Below are 26,760 nucleotides of genomic sequence, written 5' to 3'. Positions count from 1 at the left end.
TAACTCATGCTTTTAGAATTGTCCTGAGTCAAGAAAACTGGCACTCAAGAATAAAACCCAAATATTTTTTCAACAGCTATTATATTTCAAATTGGAGATTTTTCAATCATTCTGATATTTATGTAAACTTAACTCAAGGACAGGTATGTTCTACTGACTACTTTGTTGAGAAATCCAGCAGGGAAAGTGAGGAGACTTGGCACAGATTATGCAAAGTCCATGAAAGTAATACTTTCCAAGTCTAAGTCAAAAGCTTGTCATTCTTCTAAACTCTTAATACCATTTCTAAAATAGTCAGTGAAGTGCCAGAAGCTTCATCATCATTGATTAGCTCTGTACAATACACATAGAATCACAGAATGATCAAATATGCTGAGTTGGAAGGGACCCACAAGGATCATCAAGTCCAACTCCAGGCCCTGCACAGGACAGCCCTGACAATCTCCCCAAATACCTGAGCATTGTACAAACATGTCTTGAACTCTTCTCCTAAGGTTCCAACCTAAACCTCCATAAAAACAAAAAAAAGAGCTTGTACTTATAGTTATCCTTGTTTGCTAAAACACTCAAGCCTAAATACCACTGTCTTGGAGAGAATTTGGCAAAACTTACCCAGTTTGCTGAATATTTCTAGTCTGCTAAACTGGGGCAGATTCCACTTTCACTTGGGATTATTTTTTTAACATGGCTTGTTTAATTTAAAACTTTATGAAGAAGATTAAGAGACATTGCAGAAGGAGAGACAAGTGTAACAATTGAGTTTTCTCTGCAAATCCGCTCTTAAAACTTTCACTGGTCTAGAGCAAGCCAGGGCTCCTCTATGCCTGTTTGCAAAACCAGACCCAAACTCTTCTCCCAAGATCCTGAAACCCTCCCACACCTGGAAGAAGGATAATGATGTAAGAGGGGAGAAGAAAGAATGAAGACAGGATGGAGAAAGGGTGGCACAGCTGGTACTCCCAGCCCCTCAATCCCCAGCCCTGGAGCTCCAGGCCCCCGGATCATCCCATGCCAGCACCCGCTCCCTGGGGCAGCACTGTTCCATGGTGCAGGGGCACTGGGGAGGCCACACGAGTGATGGGCCTGGTGACATTGCCCTGACCCTACTGGAGCACAGGGCAATGGGATGAAACCAGATTCACCTATGGATATCCTCAGAGGGCTGAAATTCCCCGGCATTCCTGATAGTACCAACTCTAGCTATTCAGCATCCATGGAGGTTTTCAGTAATCTGGATTGAACAAAATACATGAATGTGAATTATAATCAACTGAAAAACTGAACTATATAAGTTGAATCTACAACCAAGCCTGCTACTCAGTGCATATCCCAATGAAACAGACCCTGGGAAGAAAGGAAAGACAAGAGGACAAGACTGATTTTTCTGGGATTGCTGAAAACCATTGCCTTACACTATTAACAAGAACCATTTTGTTTTTTAAATCTGAAGTACTTGAGGGTTTTTTACTATTAAATAGGCTTTAAACTTACTCCGGCCTCATAGTCACAGGTTTGGTTTGCATTATTATAGAGAAAGCACTGGAGTTTTTAGCTCCTTTCAAACCAGTTTCAATGTGGCAGTGCAATATTATCTCTCAACCTATGCAACCAGGCATTATATTGTATTTTTATGTCTTCTTTATCCAATATGCTTTCCATGTTTTGATGAAAGAGCTTCTCTGGCAATGATAAATGCTCTGATGAAAAGCAGATGCAAAGCTAGGAAGTGTTCAGACTTGACTCATCACTCAAACTACTTTTCTGATTGACAATTCAGGATCCAAAAATTCATCTTACACTCATGGTCTACTTTCAGTACAGGGTATGTTGTTTATTTTTTTTTTTTGCATGTATGTTTCAGGCAGGGGAAATATCTAAGCAAGACTACACCAATGCAAAGTACGAAGTGCATAAATAAATCTCCATAAGAAAAGACATGAAAAGTGTGACAGGTATCAGTTCTGTCACTTAAAGAGTGACTTGAAAATGCTCAGACACTGGTAATGAGGATGATATAAAATTCCACAGTAAAAGGAAAATCAAACTGTAGCCTCTATCTTATACAATTAATATTTTAAACTAACAATTTGTGGTGAATGTGTTTTCCTTGCTATTGAAAAGGAAAAGCACCTCTCAAAGAAATGAAGCTGTATTTTTTTTCTTTCTGGTTTGAAACAACTATTAATAAGGAATGATATTTATCCCATATATTTCAAATTTCTGTTTTCTAGAAAAATCTGTAGGATTCTATTTCTAAAATACCAGCCAAATGTAAACACTCGCTTAAATTTCCTGGACCAACAAAATTTTCTAATGGATGTAATATCTGTTCTTTATGGTATTTTAAAATATTTGTTAAAATTTATAAGAAATATGGACTTAGCCCTGTAAAAAGAAATATCTGGAATTAATTTAAAAAGTGTCTGCCACTCCAACTCAACATTTAAAGGATAAGGCACCATACATCAGGAATTCAGAGAGGTAACTTTCTACAAAATCTCTACAAAAATTTCTACAAGTAGAAACTATCAGTGCTGGGAAATGATTAACACTAAGGATAGGAAACAGTATGAGACTGCTGGGTGTGCAGAAAGGGGGTGGAGGAACAAAAGGACACTGCAAAGAGAAAATGAGAGTTTTCCTTTCCGGTTAATTTCTCTTCTACCCTTAAGTGGACATTTTTTATGCTGTTACGTATTTTCCTTTTAACAAACAGTAAAGAAGCTGCTTTACATAACATCCACAGAAATCCTTCCCATAATAAGCCTCGGGAATACAACATAATCTTTACAAGTTCTCCCTTCAAGTAAGGGAGCAATGGCAACCTGGCAGAACTCACAGAATGATGATTCCCCTGAGAGCATAAGTCTTATTTGCACACATTCCTGAGAATCTGTCAACATTTCCCAATGGCCCACTGCCACATGTATATACAAAATCCCTATTATTGGGACAACATTACAGATCTAGAAGAAACCACCTGTTTTCCTTGGTATTTCTATATACACAGCCTAGAATTCAACAGTCTCTTTTTAGTATCCTATCTTTTAATGTCTAAAATAACTGCAGGGGGGTTTGTTTCACAGCCTAGAATGTTTATTACCTGAATCTTCCAAATTACATACAGTTATATGTCTCAAAATTCCCAGTAACGCTTTACTGACAAGTATTTTTTTAAGGTTTTGAGTTTGTAGTCTTTCATATTGAAAGACTGGAAAAAATACTTCAACAATGAAAGCTGCTTTCATTTACTTTCAAATGAATCTACATTCTCAATTACTTCTTGTCTCACTACAATGACTCTCAAAATCAAATAAGGAGAAAAAAGGTCTTTTAACTGACTGCTATACCCTGCAAGCTCAAACTGCATTCTTGTAGGGTTACCTCACCTTCACCCTCCTTTATAAAAGAGAGGTTTCCTGTCTCCTCATCTTTGAATAGCCTTCATAATGGAAAACTGATTGATTTTCTGTTTCCACTATGATTCTATTTCAGAAGTCAGCCTCTCAGTAATGACTTAATTTTCTTGTCATGTATAATTTTCTGTAGAGCAACTGTTTGCAAAGCTTTCTTCATCTTGAGATATTATTGGTTTTCATAGCTCGTTGCAGGTAGGAGCACTACAAGATAATGCTACTGCATTTTATGAACACAGACCACTGAATTCAGTTCATGCAAAATCACTGAATAAAAATTCCCTGCTTCTTCCTGCATGAAGTCTGTTCTATAGAAAATAGAAGAAAGAGCTAAATGACTGCTCTGTTCATCACACAATTATAGGCATTGATAATGAAACAGTCAAATGTGTAACCAAGTTCAATCTGAAACCATTTCCTTTTCCAAAAAAATCCTCGACAGTTTTGTAACTACCCTTTCTCATTTCAGGTTTTTCAAAACTCTCAGGATGACAGCTCACTGCAGTAATTTTCCACTATCAGTACTTAGAAAACAATTCTATGTGAATCCCTGTTTCCATGGATGTTTTGCAACTACATTTCTGGTGTCCTATAGATGTTTCACTTACAATGCCCTCTTACACCTGGGTCTAGGGGGAAAAAAAGATTTTTTATCTTCATCTGTCCAGGTACATATTTTCATGAAGTAAAAGGAACCTGGCTATTAAAATTCTATGCCTATCTCAATTTGGCTTGAAACTGGTCAAATGCCAAAGAAGCTTTAGCAGAGAGATGAAAAATGTAAGAGAGAAAGCTTACAGACACCTTGTTACCTCAGAATCAGGCTAAAAACGGAATTAAGGTCTGTCTACAACAGCACTGTATGAAGCAGCCAAGTCAGCAACAGGATCTTGAAACAATACTGCTCTTCAAAGCCACGAACAATAATTAGAGATATAATCCCTGCTATCAAAGGAACATGACCATATTGAATGTTTAACCAACAAAAAAGAGATCCTCAGGTAGACAAAAGCAGATTTCTACATAGTAGGGGATGAATTCCATGCAGCTGAATGCAGACTGTAAAAAGCACAGCATCTTCTCCATCTCTGACCTCTCTCCCTCAGTAAGCACATCCTCCCAGACAACAGATCAAGGCTTTTGCAGAGATGCATGTTACTCAGGCATTTCAGAAAATGCACATGCTTACTGTAAACTCAAGTACCTTCACTAGCCTCTGAAATACAGATTTTTTTTTTCTCTAATTCCTTTCTAAGGACAAAATATTGCAACAGGTGAAGCATGATCCAAACACAGTATCTGATCTTGTGTCCTACAAACCCAGATCAATATGACAAATCATGGACTGTACATTTCAAACCCAAAAATGTCCACTGAACCACAATGTTAAGGTCAGTCCATTTCAGGAGAAACAAATAACACAAATGCCAAGTTAGTATAAATTTCTCCTCCCAACTTTTTAATGTATTTACTATCTCTGTACAAAAGTGTTATTCCTCTTAAAACAGAATTAAAAATCAAACTGAAAGGTTATTCCATAAAACCAGTGTGATTCTCTCTGGTCACATACACTCTTCCAGTCATGGTTATTCATCTGGCTCTACTCAGAGAACACTCTGCCAGTTTCCCACACTAAAGTGCTGGAACAGATAAGGGCAGAAACAAAAGCAGGAGGCTCCCTCCCCTCCCATTTAAAGACCATCTTAACATCTCCAAATCTCATTTTGCTTACATAGTATGAAAGGATATCTTATTGTTAATAAGTCAGAGAAACATCATCCCAAGAGACAAAAATTAGAAAAGAATGAGCAAATGAGAAAGGAGAATTTTAATGGAAACACAAGAGTTTAGCAGTTCATTTGATAATGATTCTAATGATAATTGCTTTAGCAAACCTGGACTAGACATTAGGGAGAACCTTCTAAAGGTGTAGGTAGTCTGGGAGTTCTGACTAGTTCTGACATCCATTCATATGTAGATTTTAAGAGTTTCCTAGATAAACTTCTAGTAAAATTAATGTAGTCATAGTTTATTTTGACTTTTTAAAAAATTATTTGCACCTTCCAATACTACTGCTTGCACTCTACTACTATTCTGAATATTATTATTCTGAATAGTAGCTTAAATTCAGAAGTAAAAACCTGCAGCCCTACCTGTGCACTGTCTTTTTCTAGTGCACTTATTTCAGCAATGCTGACACTCAGGTGCCTTCAGAGCAAAAGGGCTCTTTTCTGCCTTCAGAGCAAAAGGTCCCTTGTCCACAGAAAATATCATAATTCAAAATAAACAACATCTCTACTGAAGACCACAAATCACATTACTGAATGCATTCAAATTTTCTCAGTGGCAAAAATCTCTTTACCAAATTCTCAGATAAGGAAGATTAATGTAGGTATTTTAAAACCAACAAAACCTAGACAGCTCGACAAGCAAGAAAAGTGTAACTGAGAGTTACACTGAGTACAGATTCACAACACAGAAGCCCTGGGAGTGGTTCCTTCATACAATCCTAGTGCTTCATATCACTGGGGGACTGTGAATTTTAACAGACTGACAAGTGAAAACTTGCTATATTTTTATCGGGAAGTAGAATGGTATCTCTGTACCTAATGATTTTTTTGCAAAACATTAAGGGCTGGAACTCTTCTTTAATACACACATCCCATCCCAGACATTGTCTTTGCAGTCCTTGCTCTCCAAACAGGGAAAAGCACAGATCTGTTCTTGCCATGGAGTAGCCTACACAGTTTTCATGAAGCCAAACTAATTACCTGTGGCCCATCTGGTTTAAACCAGTAACAGAAGTCAAGAAGGGGAAACATGCCAAGCAATACATGCCCTGAAAAGAAAGCATGAAATCTCAGCAGACGGCTAGGGACAAATAAGCCTAAAAACTGCTGTCCTCAGAGCTGAGGCATGCTGGCAGACCAGTCACTTACAAATTCTTAAGTTAAAGTGTAACTTTAAAAATACAGTGAATCGAAAACTCTGAAGTCAACATAAGAAACACACATCTGACAAAACCAGATAATCTGACTACCAAATAAGAAAAAATTAATTTTGACACTTGTGGTATTTACCAGTTCCATTTTTGGGAAGTCAACTCAGCTCCTTTCATGCTGTTTCCACTACATTGCTTCAGTCTCTTCATAGGAGCCATTTAAGAAAGACTATGCACAAATGAACATCCACTGTGTCACCATTTGCTTCTCCTAATTTCCAAACTATTCTAGTGCCTTTCATGCCAGGGCTGAGTGCCCAGGCAAGCCATGCTCCAACAGCAGAGCATCATGCAAAACAAGCTTGTACTCTGGAACATACGAGCCTCATTTAAAAACTCTGACACACCAAATGTAGCCTTAATTCCTCCTTGCATGAAATGCTCACCATTTTTCTTCCCTTTGTTTTTTGGAAAGTTTTCCAACTTAATACTGAAACTTATGTAGTAATTGCTCTACACCAGCTGGCTCAGAATTGGTAGAGCTACAAATGACAGATATGCAGAGGAATACATTCCACCCTTTCTTCTGTTTGGCTGCTCTTAGCTGACCTGCAGATTATTCCAATGATTCTCCCCAGTGGGAATTCAAAACCAGATGCGTGCACTTGCTTCAGAAGATGTCAGTAGAGTCAGACCTTCGTTGCATTGATTCTATATTGTAAGTTATAATCCTTAAAAGAGCCTGTTCTAAGAATAGATCTGTTCCTCTTGAGTCCTTTCTGAATCTATGCAAAATACATGGAACATCTCATGGCTGCAGTCAGAGCCATGCTGTACTGAGCTGGCAGCCCAACAAACAGTAGCAAAATCAGGGAAGTCATCAGCAAGGGAAACAGATGTAGTTTAGAGCAATTAACATGCATCCAGATTTACTGTCACCAACAGAATTCACTTTAAAAAGAGAAGTGAATGACAGACCTATACTTTGAGCCTTTATACAGGGAAAAAACATGAGCCCAGTAGCACGACTGAGTAGGATTTAATAGTATTACCATAATTTGAAGACATTATTAAACTTGCTCCAGTAACTGTTACTCAGTAATCAGTAATAATTTCCTACTGAGTCTTCTGTTCCCCTCAGTATAAATTCATATCTCCAGCTGTATCTTGTGATCCAAATCAAACATATTCTACAGGTTCTCTAACATGCAATAAAAATGACTACACCAGTCAGTTAGCCTAGACAGCCCTCTAAACAGTTATTTCTGTGCCTTCTTGAGTGCTGAATTTTATGCAGAGGGCCCAATTACAAAATTTCTTGGTATGTAACTGTACTCCCTAAATTCCTGACAGTCCCTTTTTTTTTTTAGGATACTCACAGGAAGATGGACAACTATGGGAACAATAGAGGGCAAAGTGTTATTACCAACTAGACACAACAAATATGAAACTGTGCATATTTAATTTTCAAATTTCCCCTCCAGTCCCATTTTCTGTATACTGATTGTCCAATGCAGAGCATATATGATATATACTTAGTAACTCTACAATAAATTACACCATTTTTAGAATTGCTTGCTTTTCTGTGTGCTCATTTGTCAAACTGGAAAGAAAAGTCAGAAAGATTAAACATGTGGAAAAATTCATCAACAGTATTAGTGATTCCAATAAAATAAGATTATTATGACCAGGTTTCTCACAAATATTGTAACCTTTCATAATTATAGGTCTATGTATTGGTAAAGCAAAATCCTACTTAATAAACAATATTCTAGAAATTTGGTTGGCTTTCTAATATACTGTTATTTGACATAATCTGGTAATTGGAAACTGCATCTGGAACAAGCAGTATGTTTCCTGCTGGTTTAATCCAGCATTATTTACTTACCAAAATTTCAACATTCTACATTCTGTTCCACATAGTCCTTCCTGAGAATGATGTTAAAAGTAAGTGACAGTTCCTATTTCACTCCAAAACAGACACATGTTTGAAGCCTCTTATAATTTCATTGAATTTGTTTACCATACATTATCATAAAAATTACCCTGCTGTTTACTTGTATATTTTACATCAGAACTGGTACTTGCCAGAAATACTTCTAAGGGAGACAGTGTGTATATATACACTGGAATAGCAAACCAACAAACACATCATTCTGTATACACAAAGTTATGGCAAGGCAATTGAATCTGCAGCAACTTCTAAAGATGACAGATTACTGATATAAATCAAAAATGTAATTACAAGTGTCTGTTCCCAATCAGTTTCTAGAAGACCAAAGCACCTATTTTCTTTATGCAAAACACTGGTCAATTGTGGCATCCATTAGGCTGAGGAAGTGTGAGGTCGATGAGCAGTTATTCATTGTGTGCTCTTTCTACTTTTCAGTCAAATATGTAAGTATATTTATAGGAAAGGCAGAAAAGAGCATGACAGCACTAAGAGAAGGGACAACATGTCTACCCTCCTCCCAATCTTTCCAAGAGGCAGAGTAGCAAAACTAAGCTGGTATCAACTGCTACTGGATAGGAGTTATGAAGACTGCATAGATTCTGGTGATTTTCATTGCACAGCAGCTCTACAAAGAAAAGGCTAAAGTACTTAAGACAGTACTTCACATCCACAATGTTTTTGCAGCAAGAATAAAGAATAATCTGAGTAGCTAAAATGTTAATTTTGAAGAAGTGGCAGTTAATGCTGGAAAATACCGATAATACATACCTACAGAAGTTTTAAGTAACAGGAAGAGAAGCTGTAGATTTTTTTTTCCTTACATATGCAAATATGAAATCCGAAGCTGGGGATGCTTGCTGTATTTTGATGAGACAAGAACATACATTGTGTTCAAGTACTTGAAGATAGAGAGTGGATTGGGTTCCTGTAGCTTTAAAATGAAAGCAGCTGCACTACAGCTGTGCATCTCAAGAAGTCAATAAAGACAGAATTTTTTCTAGAAGCTGTGAGGTTAAGTGTACCTTTTATCAGGAAGAAACATGTTTGGTTTTAATTTAAATACTGCTTTGATATATGCTGTCAGAAAGCAGTTAGGAGATAACAAATTATTCTAGCTAAACTCTGTGCAATTTGCCAATAGCAGCATTTTTTGAGAATGTCACGAGGACAGCGACAGCTCCAGTGGTTTGTTTACAAAGTGCTTCACTCTTGCTAATAATCCCCAACACTGTGTCCCACAAGGCTGAATGAAACCATCTTGCTCACTGACCTCTGCTTTGTACTGGCAGGCATGTTATTAAAACACAGCTAAGAACAGCAGCTATTTTGCATACAATTACTTAAATCAAGGATCAAGGTTTGACATATCTGGTTATTATTATGCTAGACTTGACAAAATTACTGAAAGTATAAAGCTACTCTGTGTTACCTGAGACTTCTTAAACAATTGAAACAATCTTTCTAACACTGTTTTCCACTCATTTTAATTATGATTGATACGTACAAAGCTCCATAGTTTTAGAGATTTTTCAGCAGATTTTTAAATCTTTTTCTCAGAAATGCAGCAGTAGCTCCATCTGTAACTCTAAAACTCTTAATAGTGACAAAGTGGGGAAGGTAGGGAAATGACAGAGGAGATGCAACTGCTGCAACAGGCAGGAACTTGTCACCATTGCCCCCTATCCCTTAAGTCACGTATTCAATCAGGTGGAAAGATGACAGGGAATCTTTTGTGTCCTGTTTGCCTAAAAGGTTTCTACCAGGGAAGGTAGGATGTGATTCCTGTAATCCATTTCTCTCTTGGACTCCTGGATACTCCTCAACCAATTCATGTCCTTGTGGAGCTCCCTGAGGGCTTTCCAGTTCAGGAAACCCCCTGGGCAGCACTAGAGTGCCCCACCACATATCATGCTGGCAGGGCAGCCTCTCACCTCAGCACCTGAGTTTACTTGTTTACTTCATAGTTTACTTTCTCTTATTTATGGATTCTGTACAACATTAAGAGATAAAGAATCATCTGTTATTCAAGGAGCAGCTACTGTCTTGTAGCCTGAAGAGAGGTGTGTTAAAAAGATATCCATCACACAGGGCAAACTGCCTAGTGCATATCCTAACCATCAAAATCTCAATAAAGAGTATAGTGTTATATCATGAAGTGACACAACCAATGCCATTTTCACTTCTACTTTGCCCAAAGCATTATACTTCAGGGAATGATAAAAAATGCCATCACTAACAACCTAAATACAGGGTTATTTAACACTGTGTTTAACAAAATGAACAGCTTTTAATGAGTGTATACTGAGACTTAACTTATTTATATCACATGTCCAAGGTCTGTAATAAACTACAAATGCCAGGAAGGCAATGGTTATGCAGCCATGGATAGATTGAGAACCTTTGTGAAGAAAACAGCATACCTACAGCTTCCAGGAACTTTTTGTCTTTGTTCTTTCTTACATGACAGCAAGAAACAGAAAAATTACTGATGCTCCCTCCAATGATAGCGTATGTAAATAAACCTTATTTTCTTTACTCTTATTTTCTTGACAGTAATTGGGAAACACAGTGGAAAACATGGTTGCTGAACATGTACAAAACATGCAATAATCTAGTCAGATAAAATTCAATTTACTTGCACACAGAAAAGAGTTACTACACAAAGTCTCACTTTTTGCTTTGAGAATACATTCCTAACATTTTTAAAGAATTTATGTACAGAGAAACAAAATAACTGACCCAATGCCTATGACTTATGAGAAGAGGTGCAACCAAACTTCAAGGTCCATTTGCCATATTTATTTTTCCCCCCAACATAGTTATTATGCAAGTGCACATTTAGGTATAAAGGTAGTTCACTCCAGCAGAGATATCCTATTTGGAAAGATCTGTGAAATCAGTATAATAACATTCATACATCTTTTCCCAGTATAAAACACTGAATTGCATATACTTAAGGCAGGAATTTAATCAAGGATTAGTAGTACCAATGGAGTTACTCACCATCAGCAATGGACAGAATATGCCTGGCTACCCACTGACCTTATATAAATGATACCCATAGTTTATACATGCATCAATGTCCATGCACGTTAAAACCAGTAAAATTCTAACTTTTTGAGACATTCTGTTGAAAGACAGAGTGGAAGTCTTCAGCAAATCATCTGCTCTAGCAACCACTTAAACACCACTGGAATCCTTGCATGTCTCTTCAGACATCTGTAACTGCAAGACCCCAATCCACAAGGGAGAATTACATCCACACACTTCATAAAGAATAGCTTTGGCTCCTGCTGTTCCTCTCTCTTGTAAATCATTAACATTTGCAGGAAAATCATGCAATTCCTAGACATCAGGTGGATGAAAACACTATCTCAATCACTGTTTTCTACTATGGGAGCTCTACATGCATTCTCTGTGACAGTAAAGCTTGCTAGAGAGATTCCTGCCTCCTAATCAACAACCGAACACATTCCCAAGTCTTGATTACCCTTGATTATGCCAGCTCAACTGCCTCTGGTTAATGTTGTGAAAAGCTATAAAATGTGTAGATTTAAAAAGAGTGAAGTTTTCCTTTAGACCAGAAAATTTTACAAGCAAACCAAAATCCAAAGGCACCACAGGAACCTTCAGTTACTAAAGCAAGGTTTAGTAGAGGATTGGTCTCAGTTTTTGTTGCAAAAGTTGAATTTGAGAAGTTAAACAGATGATCCAACATGTTTTCTTCCTGCATCCCACACTTGATCTCATGTGCAGTGCTGCATTTTCCAGATGGGTTTTCCCTATGCAAACTGGTATTTTTAGCTCTTAAGTGTCTCCTTTCAGATAGCACTTGCTGAGAGACTGCTTTGATCTTAATGCCTATCAAAAGAGTCCAAATTACAAATTCCTAAATAAACTGCTTACATTTGACTATCCTCTCTTTAAATTTTAATCAGGGTAGAACACAAAAGGGACAATGTTTCAGCTCTTAACATCCCAGTTGGGTAGGATATTCCACATACTGCTCATGTCTCTGCTATCAGTCTATTGCCAGCTGCTGAACTCTGATATATTATTTCATTCTTGATGGTACTTATATTTCCATGCCTTTTGCTGTATTTTTGATTAACAGTCCACAGTGATTCCAAAAACTAAAGAATGTAAGATGCATCAAAACACACTTTCAACCATGTGGAAGTGTTAAAACCCAAAGTGAATTTCAAGACACGAGATATTTAATACGCAGTAGGAGGTGCTTTTCAGTTCAAGCCTTGTATCCTATAAATCAAATATTTTCAAGTACAGCTGCTATCCAACAAGTCAAGTAAGGGAGAAAGAAAATTTCAGAATTCTGATTATTGATATCATTAAATCAAATATATTTCTAAGCTTTAAAGTATACATGGCCATTGTGAGTATTTTAGGATGTTTCTGTAAGTTATGAATCTATTTGCAACAATCTATTTACTCAAAAACTTTGTTTTTTTCTAGTTAATGCAATAAGAACACACACATGAAAGACACAGACAGGCGGCTTATGTAAGATTATTGATTGAAAATAATGTGATTAATGAATTCTCCTGGGCCATAAAGGTCTATGGATAAATCCCAAAAACTTTAGGAATGCATATATATATATATATATATATATATATATATATATATATAATTGGTTTAGAGGAATGAGACCTTCTTTTCTATAAACTACAGCCTTTATTTCTCACAGTTCCTCTACAAACAGGCCATTTAGGAACAGGCATGTAAAATTTATTTCAGATTAAAAATTGCACTTTAGACAGGCATCTCTTCCAGATCTAATAGTGCATCCCTAAATCCCAGTTCAGAAAGGTTTCAGAACTGTGATCTCACTATTGTGTCAATATTCAGGACAGCAGGAGGTAGCAATGACCACACAAGATCCAAACTTCAGTGTGGTGTTCAACAGAGAAATAGTCCTGAAAGATAGTTATCTTAAAAATACAAATTCTGGTCCAGGCAAAATGTGTTTAAGAATACAGAGGTTTTACAGAGGCACCAACTCTTGTTTAGGGACTTAGAAAAAATAGACTGTAGAGCCCCACATGACTTACAGAGACAAAGCAGACTTAGGTCCCTCTGGCTGACCTTGGTAACGTCAATAGGTATCACAATGAACAGGAATGTTGAGGTTTATGCTATTCTCCACCTTCTCCCTACCACCAAAAGCACAAACGCACTTCAAACGTGAACACTGTTTATAGCAATTACTTAAATTCTACCAGAGCATGCATTAGCATTTTAAAAAGCATCTGTGTGATGCAGTGACTGACAAGGCATTTTAGAAAAATGTTTTGAAATGTTCTCTTTTGCTTTACCTGTAATAGACTAAAACTAATAGCAACAGAAAATTACTTTTTTAAGTAACTATCAATTGGGATGAGATGTAGGATGTAAGAGGGCAGCATGAAAGACTGGAATAAATGACAGTCAGGAGATAAGAAATAGTAATTTCACATTATTTTTGATTTAACCATATCAGAAGAAACTCAAAGTATTTGTTAGCACCACTGAAAAGTCATGTGAGGCAAAGGCATACCAGCATTACATTTTCCAGAGAAATCTGCAAGAAATTAGAGGATTAATGATCCAGAATCAAGGCCAAAGCATAGGTGCTTGAGGGATATGAAGTAATCTCCTCAAAATGCAGCTAGGTCTTCAGTCCTTTAAGTAAAGGACTCTGCACAGGTAATATTTTACAAAACTGTCTACTTTACCAATTTACATGGAATTTATTGTTTTCTTTTACCACAGTCTTCAACACATTGTTTCTCTCTCTCTCTCCCTATCAAAACTGCATGGCCAGCCCCACACAGGAAGCAAAGGGATTTTTACATTAAACTAGCTATGAAAGCATATAAATCAGTTATAGCATGCAACAGAGGAAAATATAAAGAAACAAGAAGTACCCTCAAGTACACACTTTACAGAAAATAAACTGCAATCAGATTTCAGACAGCTATTGAAGAATCAAATTCGGTAGATATTGTTCTGGGCTTACAGTCTTAAGGTGGTAGGAAGTACCTATATTCAGGAATTGGTTTGGATGGGGTTACATTACTAACCTACAGAAGAAGTGACACCACAGTTATAAGGCAGATGCTCACAGACCTCAGCACATGGACAACCTTTTAGTCACCTGCTACAGGATCCCTGAATCTTTTCAGCCAGATGCATTTAAGTCTGCACAGATAGCTGTAAGCAGAAATGCTTTATTTCCCCAACATGCTACAGGACCTCCTCATAAAACTCAACAAAAACTTGAGGTCATGGCAGACAGAAGTTCAGCCACAGAAGCAACATTTACCCGACTGCTCAGACATTAAATTTTGTCAGCCTTTTTGGCACTTTGAAAATGAATGTACACTGAAAAATGTGACAGCCTACAAGAAGTTTAGGAGGCTGTACAATGCTGTCCTGAAACTGTGCTGTTGAACTGTCATAATCTGTACTGGCTGTGAGCATATCCACACTGCTGTACAGCCCAAAGCGAGAAAACTAAGAAATTGTCATATTTTTCATTAGCTGTCTACTGACTCTCATTTGAAAAAGTACCTAAAAATGCTTCTCTGTTTGACTTACATTACTGAGTTTTTATATGCAGGCAATAGGGTTCATGAACATCTTAAAGGAAGAAAGGAAACTTGGGGGAAAAAAATATAATCTTGCATTGCCAACTATGCAATGGTTAGCCAGCTGTGCACTTGCAGCTGGGCAAGCCAACCACATCCTGGGATGCTCCAAGGGAAGTGTGGCCAGCAGGTCAAGGGAGGGAATTCTGCCCCTCTACTCTGTTCTCATGACACCCCAGCTGGAGTGTGGGAGAGAACAAGGTCCAGCACAGAACCTCTCCTTGTTGGTTCCTCCATCACATCAAAAATTAAAGAGGTATCTATGAATGCACATAGTTACCAAGACTATTCAGTGCAACATGCATGGAAAAAGGACTACCAATCAAACCCAAATAATTTCTTCTTCTTTTAAACTGCACAGCTTTAAACAAAGCTTTGAACTTACTGTTTATCAGACAATGAAGTATTTCTCACCTGGAAACTGCCATCTAAAGAGGAATACTCACCCTGCTGCAACTGCAGGAGGGATGACCAGTATGAATTTAAGTTGTGCTTCATGCAGGGCTTCAGAAAGGTGAGTGAGCAAGTGAATCAACTCCCTGAAATAGAAATATACTATTAGAGGGAAAGGCAGGAAAACTGCTGCTATACATTGACAAGAACAAGTAAGTAATAATTGAAAAGATGCACCTGGCAAGAGAGACAAACACAATTTGTTGCAAATTATCATAGCAGAAAAAAACTATTAGGAAGACTGATTAGGTTTACTGTCTTTAAGGACTACGAACACTGCACTGCTTGAGACAGTCTTAGTTTTATGGGAACTGGTGATCACCCTGGGGTTCTAAGTGTTTCTTACTTTCATTTTATTTTTCTAACTGCGCATTGTTAGCATGTAAAACAAGCCAGCATACTTTATCAGAACTTCCTGAGGTCATTTTTGGTGAAAATAATTACATCAATAGAAGAACCAAACACTGTTTTGAAGAAGCAAATTTTGAAGAAAATAAAGTTGCCACTGTGTTGCTGCACACAAGAATTTGTGAAGATACTTTCATAGCAGAAAGCGCACTCTTCAAGGGATATTTCTGAGGCCTGTGTTTAGAAACATTTCTTCTACTGTTTTTTTCCTATATAAGTAATCCTTTTGTTTCTCCATACTTCACTGTATACCTACAAAATACATGCTTGACAGTGTCATATCTCGAAATAGCATCTTCTGTCTGCATCATTTAAATAAAGACTTCCACAAAAGCTGATTTTCATATCCATATTCTTGGTATTTTGATAGTAAAATAAACTTTAAAATTCTTACACAAACTGGTTTTAGCACTCCTAACTGGAAGGTTGATGTTAATAGAAAACCCTTTAATCTGCAGAAACTAAGTTTAATGTCATCTTAAGAGGAATCCAAGATTACTCTAAATTTGCACTACAAACATGGCCCTTCTGAGTGCCTTTCTTAAGTCATTTGATTTTTCAGAACAAAGTTAACTTTCCTATTTTTCACCTGGCCACGAGGACCCACAAACACAGTCAGATGATATTAGTACAGAACTCTAGATCTGTTTAGGACTACACTTAACCAGAACCAAATAGAAAGCAACTTCACCATCCACTTCAGGAGCTGAAAGTGCTTAAGCAGGAAAGGCAGAATAGACAAAAGCCACCATCCAAGCTGTTTGCCCCACATAAACTGGATTAGACCTGAACTCTCAGAAACAACATCTTGGTACTGTCATGCCCTTCAAGGCAGTATAATCCTAGAGATATTCTCCTGAAGCTATTGCTCTTCCTATATAATTATCCATCACAGCGATTATGCTTGAAACACTATCCAAAGGTAACCAAGTATTTCTATTTTCCCTGAAATGATTTGATGCCTGCTGAAAACTTCCTAGGGCCTACAAAAGCCATTACTCTCAAAATCCTGACAAACAAACAAAGAACGTTTTATCACCTTTCCAATACCAACAATATTTTGTGCTTACAATTTGAGAGCTTGCTGTGCTGAACAGCCCTTAACAATGAACTATCACACTGCCACCTGTATTTCTTTTCTGGGGGAAGATATGGGATTGCAGGAAGCAGCTTTTGGTCTGTCTGCAGCATGTACTTCTACCATTCTTGCTCTGGGGAACTAACAGCTTTCCCCCCTGTTACTTTACCACATGCATTCCACATTAGGAGTGTCACTATTCAGACAAATCATTTACAGCAAAGAAGAATCCTTTTCCATAGGAGCACATTAAAAAATTACAACACTAAGCTAAACAGACATTTATTGACACAAACCTTACACATCTATCACAATTTCCACATGACATAATCTTATCAAAAACAATAATCGGTATTAAAACTAGTTAAGCAAACTTTCCCATTGATTTGTATCTTGTGGCTTAGTGACCCTTTTAACTAATTATGTCTGAACTACAGTATAACTCAACCTTTATTAGATGTCAGAGATGCTATATATAAGATAAATTTGACCAAAGAATCAATTCCTCTTGCCTTAAGATTATTCTACAGTGTTCATCAGCAGGGATCTCTTCTCTGCCTGGCTGCCTTTGTTAGCTGTAGGAGCTTTGAGAACTCTACTCCATGCAAAACATTTGCTGACTTTAACTCTTCAGAATATGAAGGATAAAAAGAAGGTGGGGATAGGACAAAAAAACCTAGCATAGGTACAGAACGAGATAACTTTTCCATTTAGAAACAAGGTTAACATCCTTACTCCCATTCTGCACAGGCAAAAAGTGATCCACAAAGGCAGTGACATACCCACAAAAACACTGACTGCACAAAGAAAGTCTTATTTTGAAACATATAAGTGTAGAACCAGAACCTACAACTGTAAACCCAGGACAGGGATTTGTGGTCTGAAAAAGCAGTGGGAATGCAGTTTGAATGCATTGCTGAACGCAGTGGGAATGCATTGTTGGTGCTCTCATGACTCTAAAACAGGCTACATCTAAATAGCCACTTCCTACCCTTCCCCCACAAATTTCAATCAGTATTGATCTGGCTGAAAAATAATTACCTTCAGCTTGAAGGAGGTCAAGAAGGAAAAGGACAGCCAGACAATTGCAGATTTTTTTCTTGAGAAACCCAAATTAGTATCTATTCACTAACCCAGTCAAGCCAGGGTTCTGGGTCCTGAAAACTTTCTGGCAAATCAGGCAGGATTAATGCCTAAAGACTGAATTTAGGCTCACTTCCATGTGCTGGCCAAGTCAGATGAAGTAAATCAAATGTGCACTTTTCCCTCTCCTCCAAAGAGCAATAGCAGAACATTCATTTATTGTGCTATAAATTAAAACTTTACTGTGTCCCAACAGTGTTTTCCAGTGTTTTAAATGCAATATTCTCCAATGTTACCATTGGCAATTTTGAAAGAAAAGCTACTGACATTTTAAACATTATAATGTGGTATAGGAAAGTAGGAATAGAATCAATCTTTCTAAAAAAGCTTCATTAAATATTTACCAGACACTTCACTATAGTCAAGTTTAACTTCAGAGTAGCTACTGAAATATTGGCAACTTTAACATTCTATCTTGAGCTAACTAAGGTCTACTTCATTCATGCTATTTCAGGCTTTCTCTTATCACTACTATTTGGTAGGTCAATTTTCCAAGTGTTTATGATTTCAAAGTATCTTGTCCCCTATAAAGTATACAGACCTCCAAATTTTCATCACCCATAGTTTGTGGCAAGCTTATTTTTCCAAAAATCACCTTTTCCAGCCTTGCTGGTGTACTGTTGAACACCTTGTAGAACAGTTAACTTCAGTGCACAAGAGTGGGATGTCAATGCATTTTAAAGGCCTGGCAGAAGATATGAAAGGTTTTCATACCCTTCCCTTCAGTTCCACCACCCTTCAAAGCTCTACAGCTTTCCAACTTCAGCCACCTTTCTGCACAAATTGGGAGTCACTACTCCCTAAAATTTATGCCTTGTCAAGAAAATTGGACAAAATAAAGCTGTCTACTTGAAAAAGAAATTGCCCTTTTCTGCCATTTCACTGCCTAGTTAATACCAAGAAAGTAGAGTGAATTATGGCAAATCTTTGATTAATAGATTAATTTTTCAGGGACTAACATGAAGGATACAACTACCAGAAGAGTTTTTCCTCCTATACTCCTACCAACATTAATAAGATGCCTGAAGGTCATCTTCTGCATAGAGTGACAAAAAAAATCACGTTTTTCAGATTGATTCTGTGTGATGGCAGTGCCATCTGTCAAGTAATGCTGGACTGATCAGAATATTGTGTGCATTTTTATGTAGCCTGTGAGAGTATTATGAGTACATTATGCCTTTTTCACAATATATCCAGGTCTCTGGAGAAAAATAAACCCACCCAGTAAACCCACAATTGAGATTAGTAAGTGAGACATGGTCTTGTCTAGCTGTTAACTAAATAAGGAGGAGAGCCTTTGCATGCTCACATCTCTCAATATTTCTGCCATGTACATTTCTAAACTTAAATGCCATGAGATGAATTACTTGAATATTTTATTGCAAAATCAGGCAAGAAACTTTTAGAAAAGTTACTTAAGAAGTAGGTTTAAACTATAAGAAACTGTAAAATAGAGTAGAATTGAGGTATCATCTGCATAGGATATCTCAGCTCATTTAGATTTCTGTTTGGAGACTACTTTCCTGTGTGTAAGGTGTAAAAGGTGGGCAGCTGAACCCTTTTTTACTGTGCAATGATTGCTAGCATGAAAGGAAGCAGCATCACTTAGATGCAGTCTTTCATCTCCCATTAAATTTGATGTCACTGGGATTTGTATATTAATAATTCTCTCCTCAGAAAACACAGGGAAGAAGTAGGTACCAGTGCTACAGAGGGTACTTCAAAGTATCTGTATTAGACATCTGCAAGAGCCTGAAGTGGTCACCATAAGCACCCAAAACAGGCCCACACAGAGGTATCAAAGCAATTCAGCTTCTTCAGATGGAACAGGTGTTATTTCTAAAATTAAGAACCTAAAGAGAAGACTCTAATGCCATTTCAAACATGTGAAAGTACACACACCATGCATTGCTGTGTAGGACTCAAGGCACCAAGGCTCCTACATGAACAGCCAGAGAAGAGGCTGCTCAGGATATCTAACATGAAAGCAGGCAGATACATTCAGGCACACAATTCTCTTATAAAAATTGATAATGCTGATAAATCAACATTTAATGAATATGCAAAATAAAGCAGCACAAAGAACTTATATAATTTAAGACTTTAGTCTGCTAAGCATTACAGAACAAATCTATAACCCAAAACCAGAATGACTGAAAAATTTTTTGTTCTAGAAAAACCCAAACCAGTTTGAGTTAGGTTTGCTTAAGAAGACATAAAACAGAAGGTATTTAGTGAGCCTGAAACCACAGAATTTTATGTTTTAGTGGACGTCAGCAACATAACTTCTTAGTAACATTTCACCTCATCTGCCATGCCAGCTAGAATAAACAGGAAACTGAAGACTCTTGGATAACTCCTTGGGCCTCAAAGGCAAATTTTCACTCAGTTCTAAAGTTGACTTGAGTACACCAAAAAAAGAAAGGTTTTCTAGAAACATGCAAAGGATGTTTGCATGTTTCTAGAGAAAGAGAGAAAAGTGTCTCAATTTACCTAATTTTAAAAGTGCTCAGTGATCACAGGCTCTTAAAGAGGCTGGTCATAGGATTTATGTGTTACTGAAGAGCTAGCACTGTTAGCCTGTCAAATGAAGCTTCTTACAGATTTAATCATCACAAAGCTTTTAGGCAATTCTTAAGCCCCAACATCAAGGGAGAGCATGTGTTATGAAAATGCCCATCCAATATTCAGGTTCAGCTATTGAAAAAAGGTATCTCATGGGGACACTTACTCACCTGAGGTCAACTGAGAAGAGACCTTCAGCTGCAATTAATCCAGCTTTCTGATATATGAAGTAGTTTTTAAATCATAGCCCAGTTTCTAGGTGAGTTAGGACACTAATTATCAGGTTTTCAGATTCCTTTGCAGATTCACCTGCTTCTGGGTGCACTCTGCTAGAAAGTATCGCTGCACATTGTCTTCAGAGAGTGGATGTTGATTTTGTAGCTGAAACACTTTATCAGGCACAAATATTCCATAAGCAAATCCCCCCACTGTCATTTTAAGCTGCATAAAGAAACCTTTATCCAGCTTATGAAGTGCTATATCAAGTGTTCCTGCACCACTAAGGCAGCATATTGGATGGGATCTCAGATCTTTTCCAGAACAGTTAAAAACATCACAGGAATAATTTCCATAGCTTTCCCCTTAACACAGATATATGAAGTATAGAGAATAATTGAGTGCCATTTATTAATTTAATGGCTAGGTATGCACTTAATTTAAGTTTTGAAAAATGAAAACCATAATCATTCTCTGTGAAATATTTTTCCTAGATTGACACCATAGACCTAACATTGCATAAAGCAAGCTAGCAGCTGCAGGGTATACCCATGCATTTTTATGCACCTGTGTTGAGTTTCAATAACTTGTTGCTAACTGCTTATGTGACATTATTCCTTGTATGTCAGGAAAGAAAAAGGGATTTTTTAAAATTTTATTTTAAACTAAAACATGTTCACATTAAATAGCATGAATAAACTGTGTTAGCTAGGCACTAGGCAGGTCTCCTTGTATTGTCAGACTGCTCCAAAAGTAGTTCGAAGGCAAAATAGCTGTTCCCATTGTATGTCAGGAAAAAAAAAGGGATTTTTTAAAATTTTATTTTAAACTAAAACATGTTCACATTAAATAGCATGAATAAACTGTGTTAGCTAGGCACTAGGCAGGTCTCCTTGTATTGTCAGACTGCTCCAAAAGTAGTTCGAAGGCAAAATAGCTGTTCCCAGGAGCATCATTATGATTTTTTGTCCCTTTAACTAGAAGCAGGTTAAGCTACTTCCAAGCATTTGACCTTGAAGGATCTGAACTAGGAAAGCCTACACTTCACCTAAAAGTTACAACAGATGCTTTATTTGGAGCATGCACAAATACTGTCCTACAAGCACTTCACCCTTCCAAAGGATTAGGAGGATTCACCTCTGTGCTGACATCTCCTGCGAACTAATCCCCACCTTTCCAAGGTCAAGAACTTGCTTTACTACCGGTGTTTGCACTTTCGAAAGAGACAAGCTGAGGGAAGATCAGGTGTGACTCACGTTACAATATTGCCACGCTGTGGGCTAAAGGAGGCATTGCGCTCCTCCAACTTTTCTGACAGGAACAAGCGAAGCAAAGACCACCCATGCTTACGCAGAAAAAACTGCTCTGTACTATAGGAAATGAACTGATTAAAGTAACAGCACTCAACGTGCAAAAAATACAGGTTTGCCAACGTAATAAATGCACTTAATTTTGCTCCTTAAGATCCGTTCTAAGAAGTTGTTCCCTCCAAAAAACATTATTAGGGAAATCTCCTGGGCACTGGGTAGCCAAGCCACTGAGTTTCAAAGCTAGTGATAGAAAAGCACAATCTCAAAATGAAGACAACGGTCCCACAACTTAGAAGCATCATAAGACAAAATTACCATGTAATGATGTGAGTCTCCTACATTCACAAAACAGCTGTAACTGCACACTGAGCCCAGCTTCAGCTTTCTGTCTCAATTGGCATAATTTAGAATGCTGCAAGCCCAACCCAAGGCACTGTTCAACTTAAACATCCTAACCATTTCTAGGGACACAGTAATAAAAGGTGGAAAAACCCACTGATGAGTTTCCAATGAAGCACTTAGATCAGGTCTTGAAATGGAAGAAAACCTGCAGTTCCTAGCTTCTGTTTCTCTTTATGCTTCTTTGGCAAATAATCTCACATTTAAGTTAGGATAATCCTTCAGTATTGTTCACAGTGGCCACACACAATTACACATTACCACCTCAGAGAAAAGGATCCAGTTACCATTATACAGCATGAGAATAACCCTGTCCTTTTCAGAAGTTATGGAAAATACTTCCCACTCCTTTCTATGAGTAACAGACAGATAATGAATAGACATGGTGCTTCACCTAAATAACACTCAGGTAACTGAAGGTGAGGAAACTAAACAGCACTATCTCCTGTAATACTAACAGTTTTTATGACAGCTGTTTTTCATAGTGTCCTTCTGGACAAAATGTTCAGCACACAGATAAACTGTGCCATGGAAAGGGCCCTGGGGGGTCCTGGTCTGTGGGAAGTTGGATCTGAGCCAGCAGGGCCCTGGCAGCCAGGAGGGCCAGGCCCTGTCCTGGGGGCATCAGGCACAGCATCCCCAGCCAGAAAGGGAGGGGATTGTCCCCTCTGCTCTGCACTGGGGCAGCCTCACCTCGAGTGCTGGGGGCAGTCTTGGGTGCCACAATATAAAAATGACATGAAGCTGTTAGAGAGGGTCCAAAGGAGGGCCTTGAGGATGGTGAAGGGCCTTGAGGGGAAGCTGTGTGAGGAGCAGCTGAAGTCACTTGGTCTGTCCAGCATGGAGGAGACTGAGGGGAGACCTCATTCCAGTTACAACTTCCTCCTGAGAGGAAGAGGAGGGGTAGACACTGATCTCTTTTCTCTGGTAACAGTTGTTGCATCAGAGGAGGTTTAGATTGATATTAGAAAAAGGTTTTCCACCCAGAGGGTGGCTTGGGCACTGCAACAGGCTCCCCAGGGAAGTGCTCACAGCACCAGCCTGACAGAGTTCAGGAAGCCTTTGGACAACACACTGGGGCACATGGTGTGACTCCTGAGGATGGTGCTGTGCAGGGACGGGAGCTGGACACAATGATCCTTGTGGATCCCTTCCAACTCAGCTTATTCTGTGATTCTGTGAAACAACACTGTTTTAAACCAACATTACTCCTAGGCAGAGAGTGGTATTTTTATCATGCCACAAATAAACTCACCCTAGAGCTAACAGAAAAGTATGCTTTGCTCATGTGTTTCATCTGCAATACAGCACTTTCATGCCAGTGCGTTTAAAATGATCTTCAGTGACTCTTACAAGGACAGTTACAGTCATTGTCTGTCTTATATCTGTGTTAACTAATAGGAAAACTATTGATTTTACTTAAATACAGTAAGCACAGGTCAATAAAAGACCACTACCACCTACTTCTGACTGGCAGTTACTAATTGCTTCACACATCTTTTTGGCTACTTTATTAAGACACTGCACTAGGTTCAGAGCTCAGGATACAGATAAGCTCTTAGGAACAACCTGGCAAATTACCTAATTATAAGCAAGAGCATACAGCAGAAGGATTACTCATTGCAGGGAAATTGATGGAGCCCTTTATAAAGCTAAAAAAGATTCTGCAGTTTCAATTTTTTGTTCCCAAGTATTAATTTTATAGGGAAAAGGTAGGACTGCTAATAGTACACTCAGTTTGAGAAGTAATTAATACATGCCATCAGTCAGCAGCATTTGCCCTAACCAGAATAACCTAAAGTAACCATTTTTTAAAAGGTGAAAGCCTTCCATAATGAAGTCTGCATTCTGTGCATCTTTCTTGAAGCTATTTTCCCCCAGACATTTTAGGCAACAGAGATCTGTAAGAAACACTGTGCTTTAGAGAAATGGATGCCTGAATTTCCTGAGAAACTACCACAAAATCTTCAGATTCCTGCAGTGAATCATTAATTTCACCACCATATTCTGCCTTTTCTTCATGAAGCAGAAGTTTGGCATTTGCCTTAGGTCTTGAAAGTATCACACAGTTCCAAGCCTCAGCCAGTAACCCAAACCAAACACTGTTATGATAAAGGCAGTGCCAACACGAGAGTGAGTGTGCAGCCCAGGTATCCTCTATGTCCTCACAGAAGTTACATCATGCAAAACTCAAGAATGAAAGACTAACATGGCCTGCTAAACCCACTGTGAAGATTATGATGTAATCTTTGATCTCATGTAGCGAGGTAAAACCCTCTACTTCATTGTAAGACAAGCAGAACAACCTTTAGTTGTTCTAGAATTAAGTGTATTTAGTTATAAAGACATACTCAAATCAACATGGATAAGAGCTTAAAAGGATGCTTTAAAGGAGCTGATTTTTAGGAATTGTTTCCTAGAGATTTATACTCACGTTTGCTTTTGATTTCCCAGTTGACTCCACACTTCAACTACAAAGCCATCAAAATTTTCATTCTAAATAAAGAGAATTGTAAACAACACATCATAACACAAAATAACACAAAATAACCATGCAGTTATTTTTCTTGTACTATTACAGATTGAACATGCTTTGTATTCTTACACCAGATTCATCTTTAACACAGCATTTCATGGAGAAGTCCAAGAGAAATTTAAATAATTTAACAAACACAAACATGCAAAAGTTGAAAATCTCTACTAGTTATCCATTATATCTACTTTTACAGAAAAAGCCAATATTGTATTAGGAAAATTCAGACACTGATGAAAGGTGGTTGTTAAGCAAATAATTTGACACACTTTTACTTATATATCAGGGAAAAACTCATTATCTCTTGAGTCTGAAGACGTAAATGCTAATTCAGCATAGACATGATTCCAAGTATCTCCTGTAATTAGTCTCTCTTTTGATAATTTATTCTTAGCATGATCAAGGATAATGTTGTACTTGAGTTGACATCCTTAAGAGGTCAAGTGTTACTGAGGACCTAAAATTGACATATGGTTAAAAAATTTAAGAAATTACTCAGTTTAACTGAGTACATCCAACTTCCTCTAGAGCACTGTAAGATTTCTTTACATCACGTAGTGAGTGCCAACTCTTATTCTGACAATAAATAAACAGGCTGCCATGAATCAATCACGAACGCTGAATGTCTTTTGGGTGTAGCTTATCTATTCTCACACATGGGATAGCTCTAAAGCCATTAGGAAAGGGGGTGGCCAGAAACCTTAGCAAAATTCCTCTTCTCCTCTCCCTAGTCTCTAACATTTTGAGGAAACTGGTTGATCAGACCTGAGCAAAACTGTTCAGTAATACATATCCAGTGAGTGATTCTTGGTATTAAAAGTGGTTGCTTAGCTTTACCACACTGAGCCTGAATGCATTCCTGTACAGAAAACAGCACTCATTGCACCCATGACTCTTTTTCTGCCTATCAGAAAATACCACTAAGCAGTATAGCCACAGCTCAATAATTATATTTCTAATAGAAATGTAAAAGAAATTTAAAGCAGGCAAAAATCACAAGTGCAGCTGCCAATGACAACAAGGTTATGTTGATCAGACTGATGTAGTCCCAGGTTAGACTCATAGTCACCTGCACTTAAGTGTTGCTACATTTCATATTTACAGGAACTGGACACATACTAAGACACAATATCAAGAATCCTGTCATTATTGCTTTCAGCAAATTCTATTTCATAGCATGCAAAATCACAAGAAATGAGAAAACATCTATTACAAAAGGAATCAAGTATTATCTCACACAATTTTATAAACATCATAAATAGGTTTTTTTACCTTGGCTAGCAGAACCATGTTCTTGGAAAGCTCCTCTATCTCATCTTCACTGCCAAAAACACTCTCAAAGTCTTGGTAAGTCCAGCCATCAAACAAAATTCGAGGCACTATCAGGCAAAGTAGTCAATCAGTAGAGAAAATAAGGAATTTATTATCTACACTGGAATGTTTCTGCAGAAACAGAATACAGCAGATACAAGCAGAGATGCCACTAAAAATCATATCCCATGACTGAGATCATTGCTTTTTCACTCTGACCAACTTCAGCAGCATAGATGAACTGACACTGTAGGACATTCTTCTTCATTTTAAGTTTAGTTAATGATCAGCACTGATGCAAGTTTTAAGAGAAGATATTTTCATTTGATTGAACGATCTTAACTGAATTACCACTCAGGGCCTCAAGTAGAGTCTTAACCAGC

At 37.7% G+C, this 26,760-nt stretch overlaps 1 protein-coding gene across 1 annotated transcript in view; it reads right to left on the bottom strand.

Moving 5' to 3' along the window:
- Positions 1-26,760, bottom strand: part of CHID1 (chitinase domain containing 1) — a 96,683-nt gene that overhangs the window by 62,940 nt on the left and 6,983 nt on the right. The window contains 3 exon segments of the mRNA XM_054515315.1: positions 15,404-15,500; positions 24,968-25,029; positions 26,339-26,445. Of these exon segments, the coding sequence (XP_054371290.1) occupies positions 15,404-15,500; positions 24,968-25,029; positions 26,339-26,445 (266 nt within the window).

Source organism: Molothrus ater, chromosome 6, assembly GCF_012460135.2.
Source record: "Molothrus ater isolate BHLD 08-10-18 breed brown headed cowbird chromosome 6, BPBGC_Mater_1.1, whole genome shotgun sequence".
In the NCBI taxonomy this organism is placed as follows: Eukaryota; Metazoa; Chordata; class Aves; order Passeriformes; family Icteridae; genus Molothrus; species Molothrus ater.
This window is presented reverse-complemented; position numbering and strand designations above follow the sequence as displayed.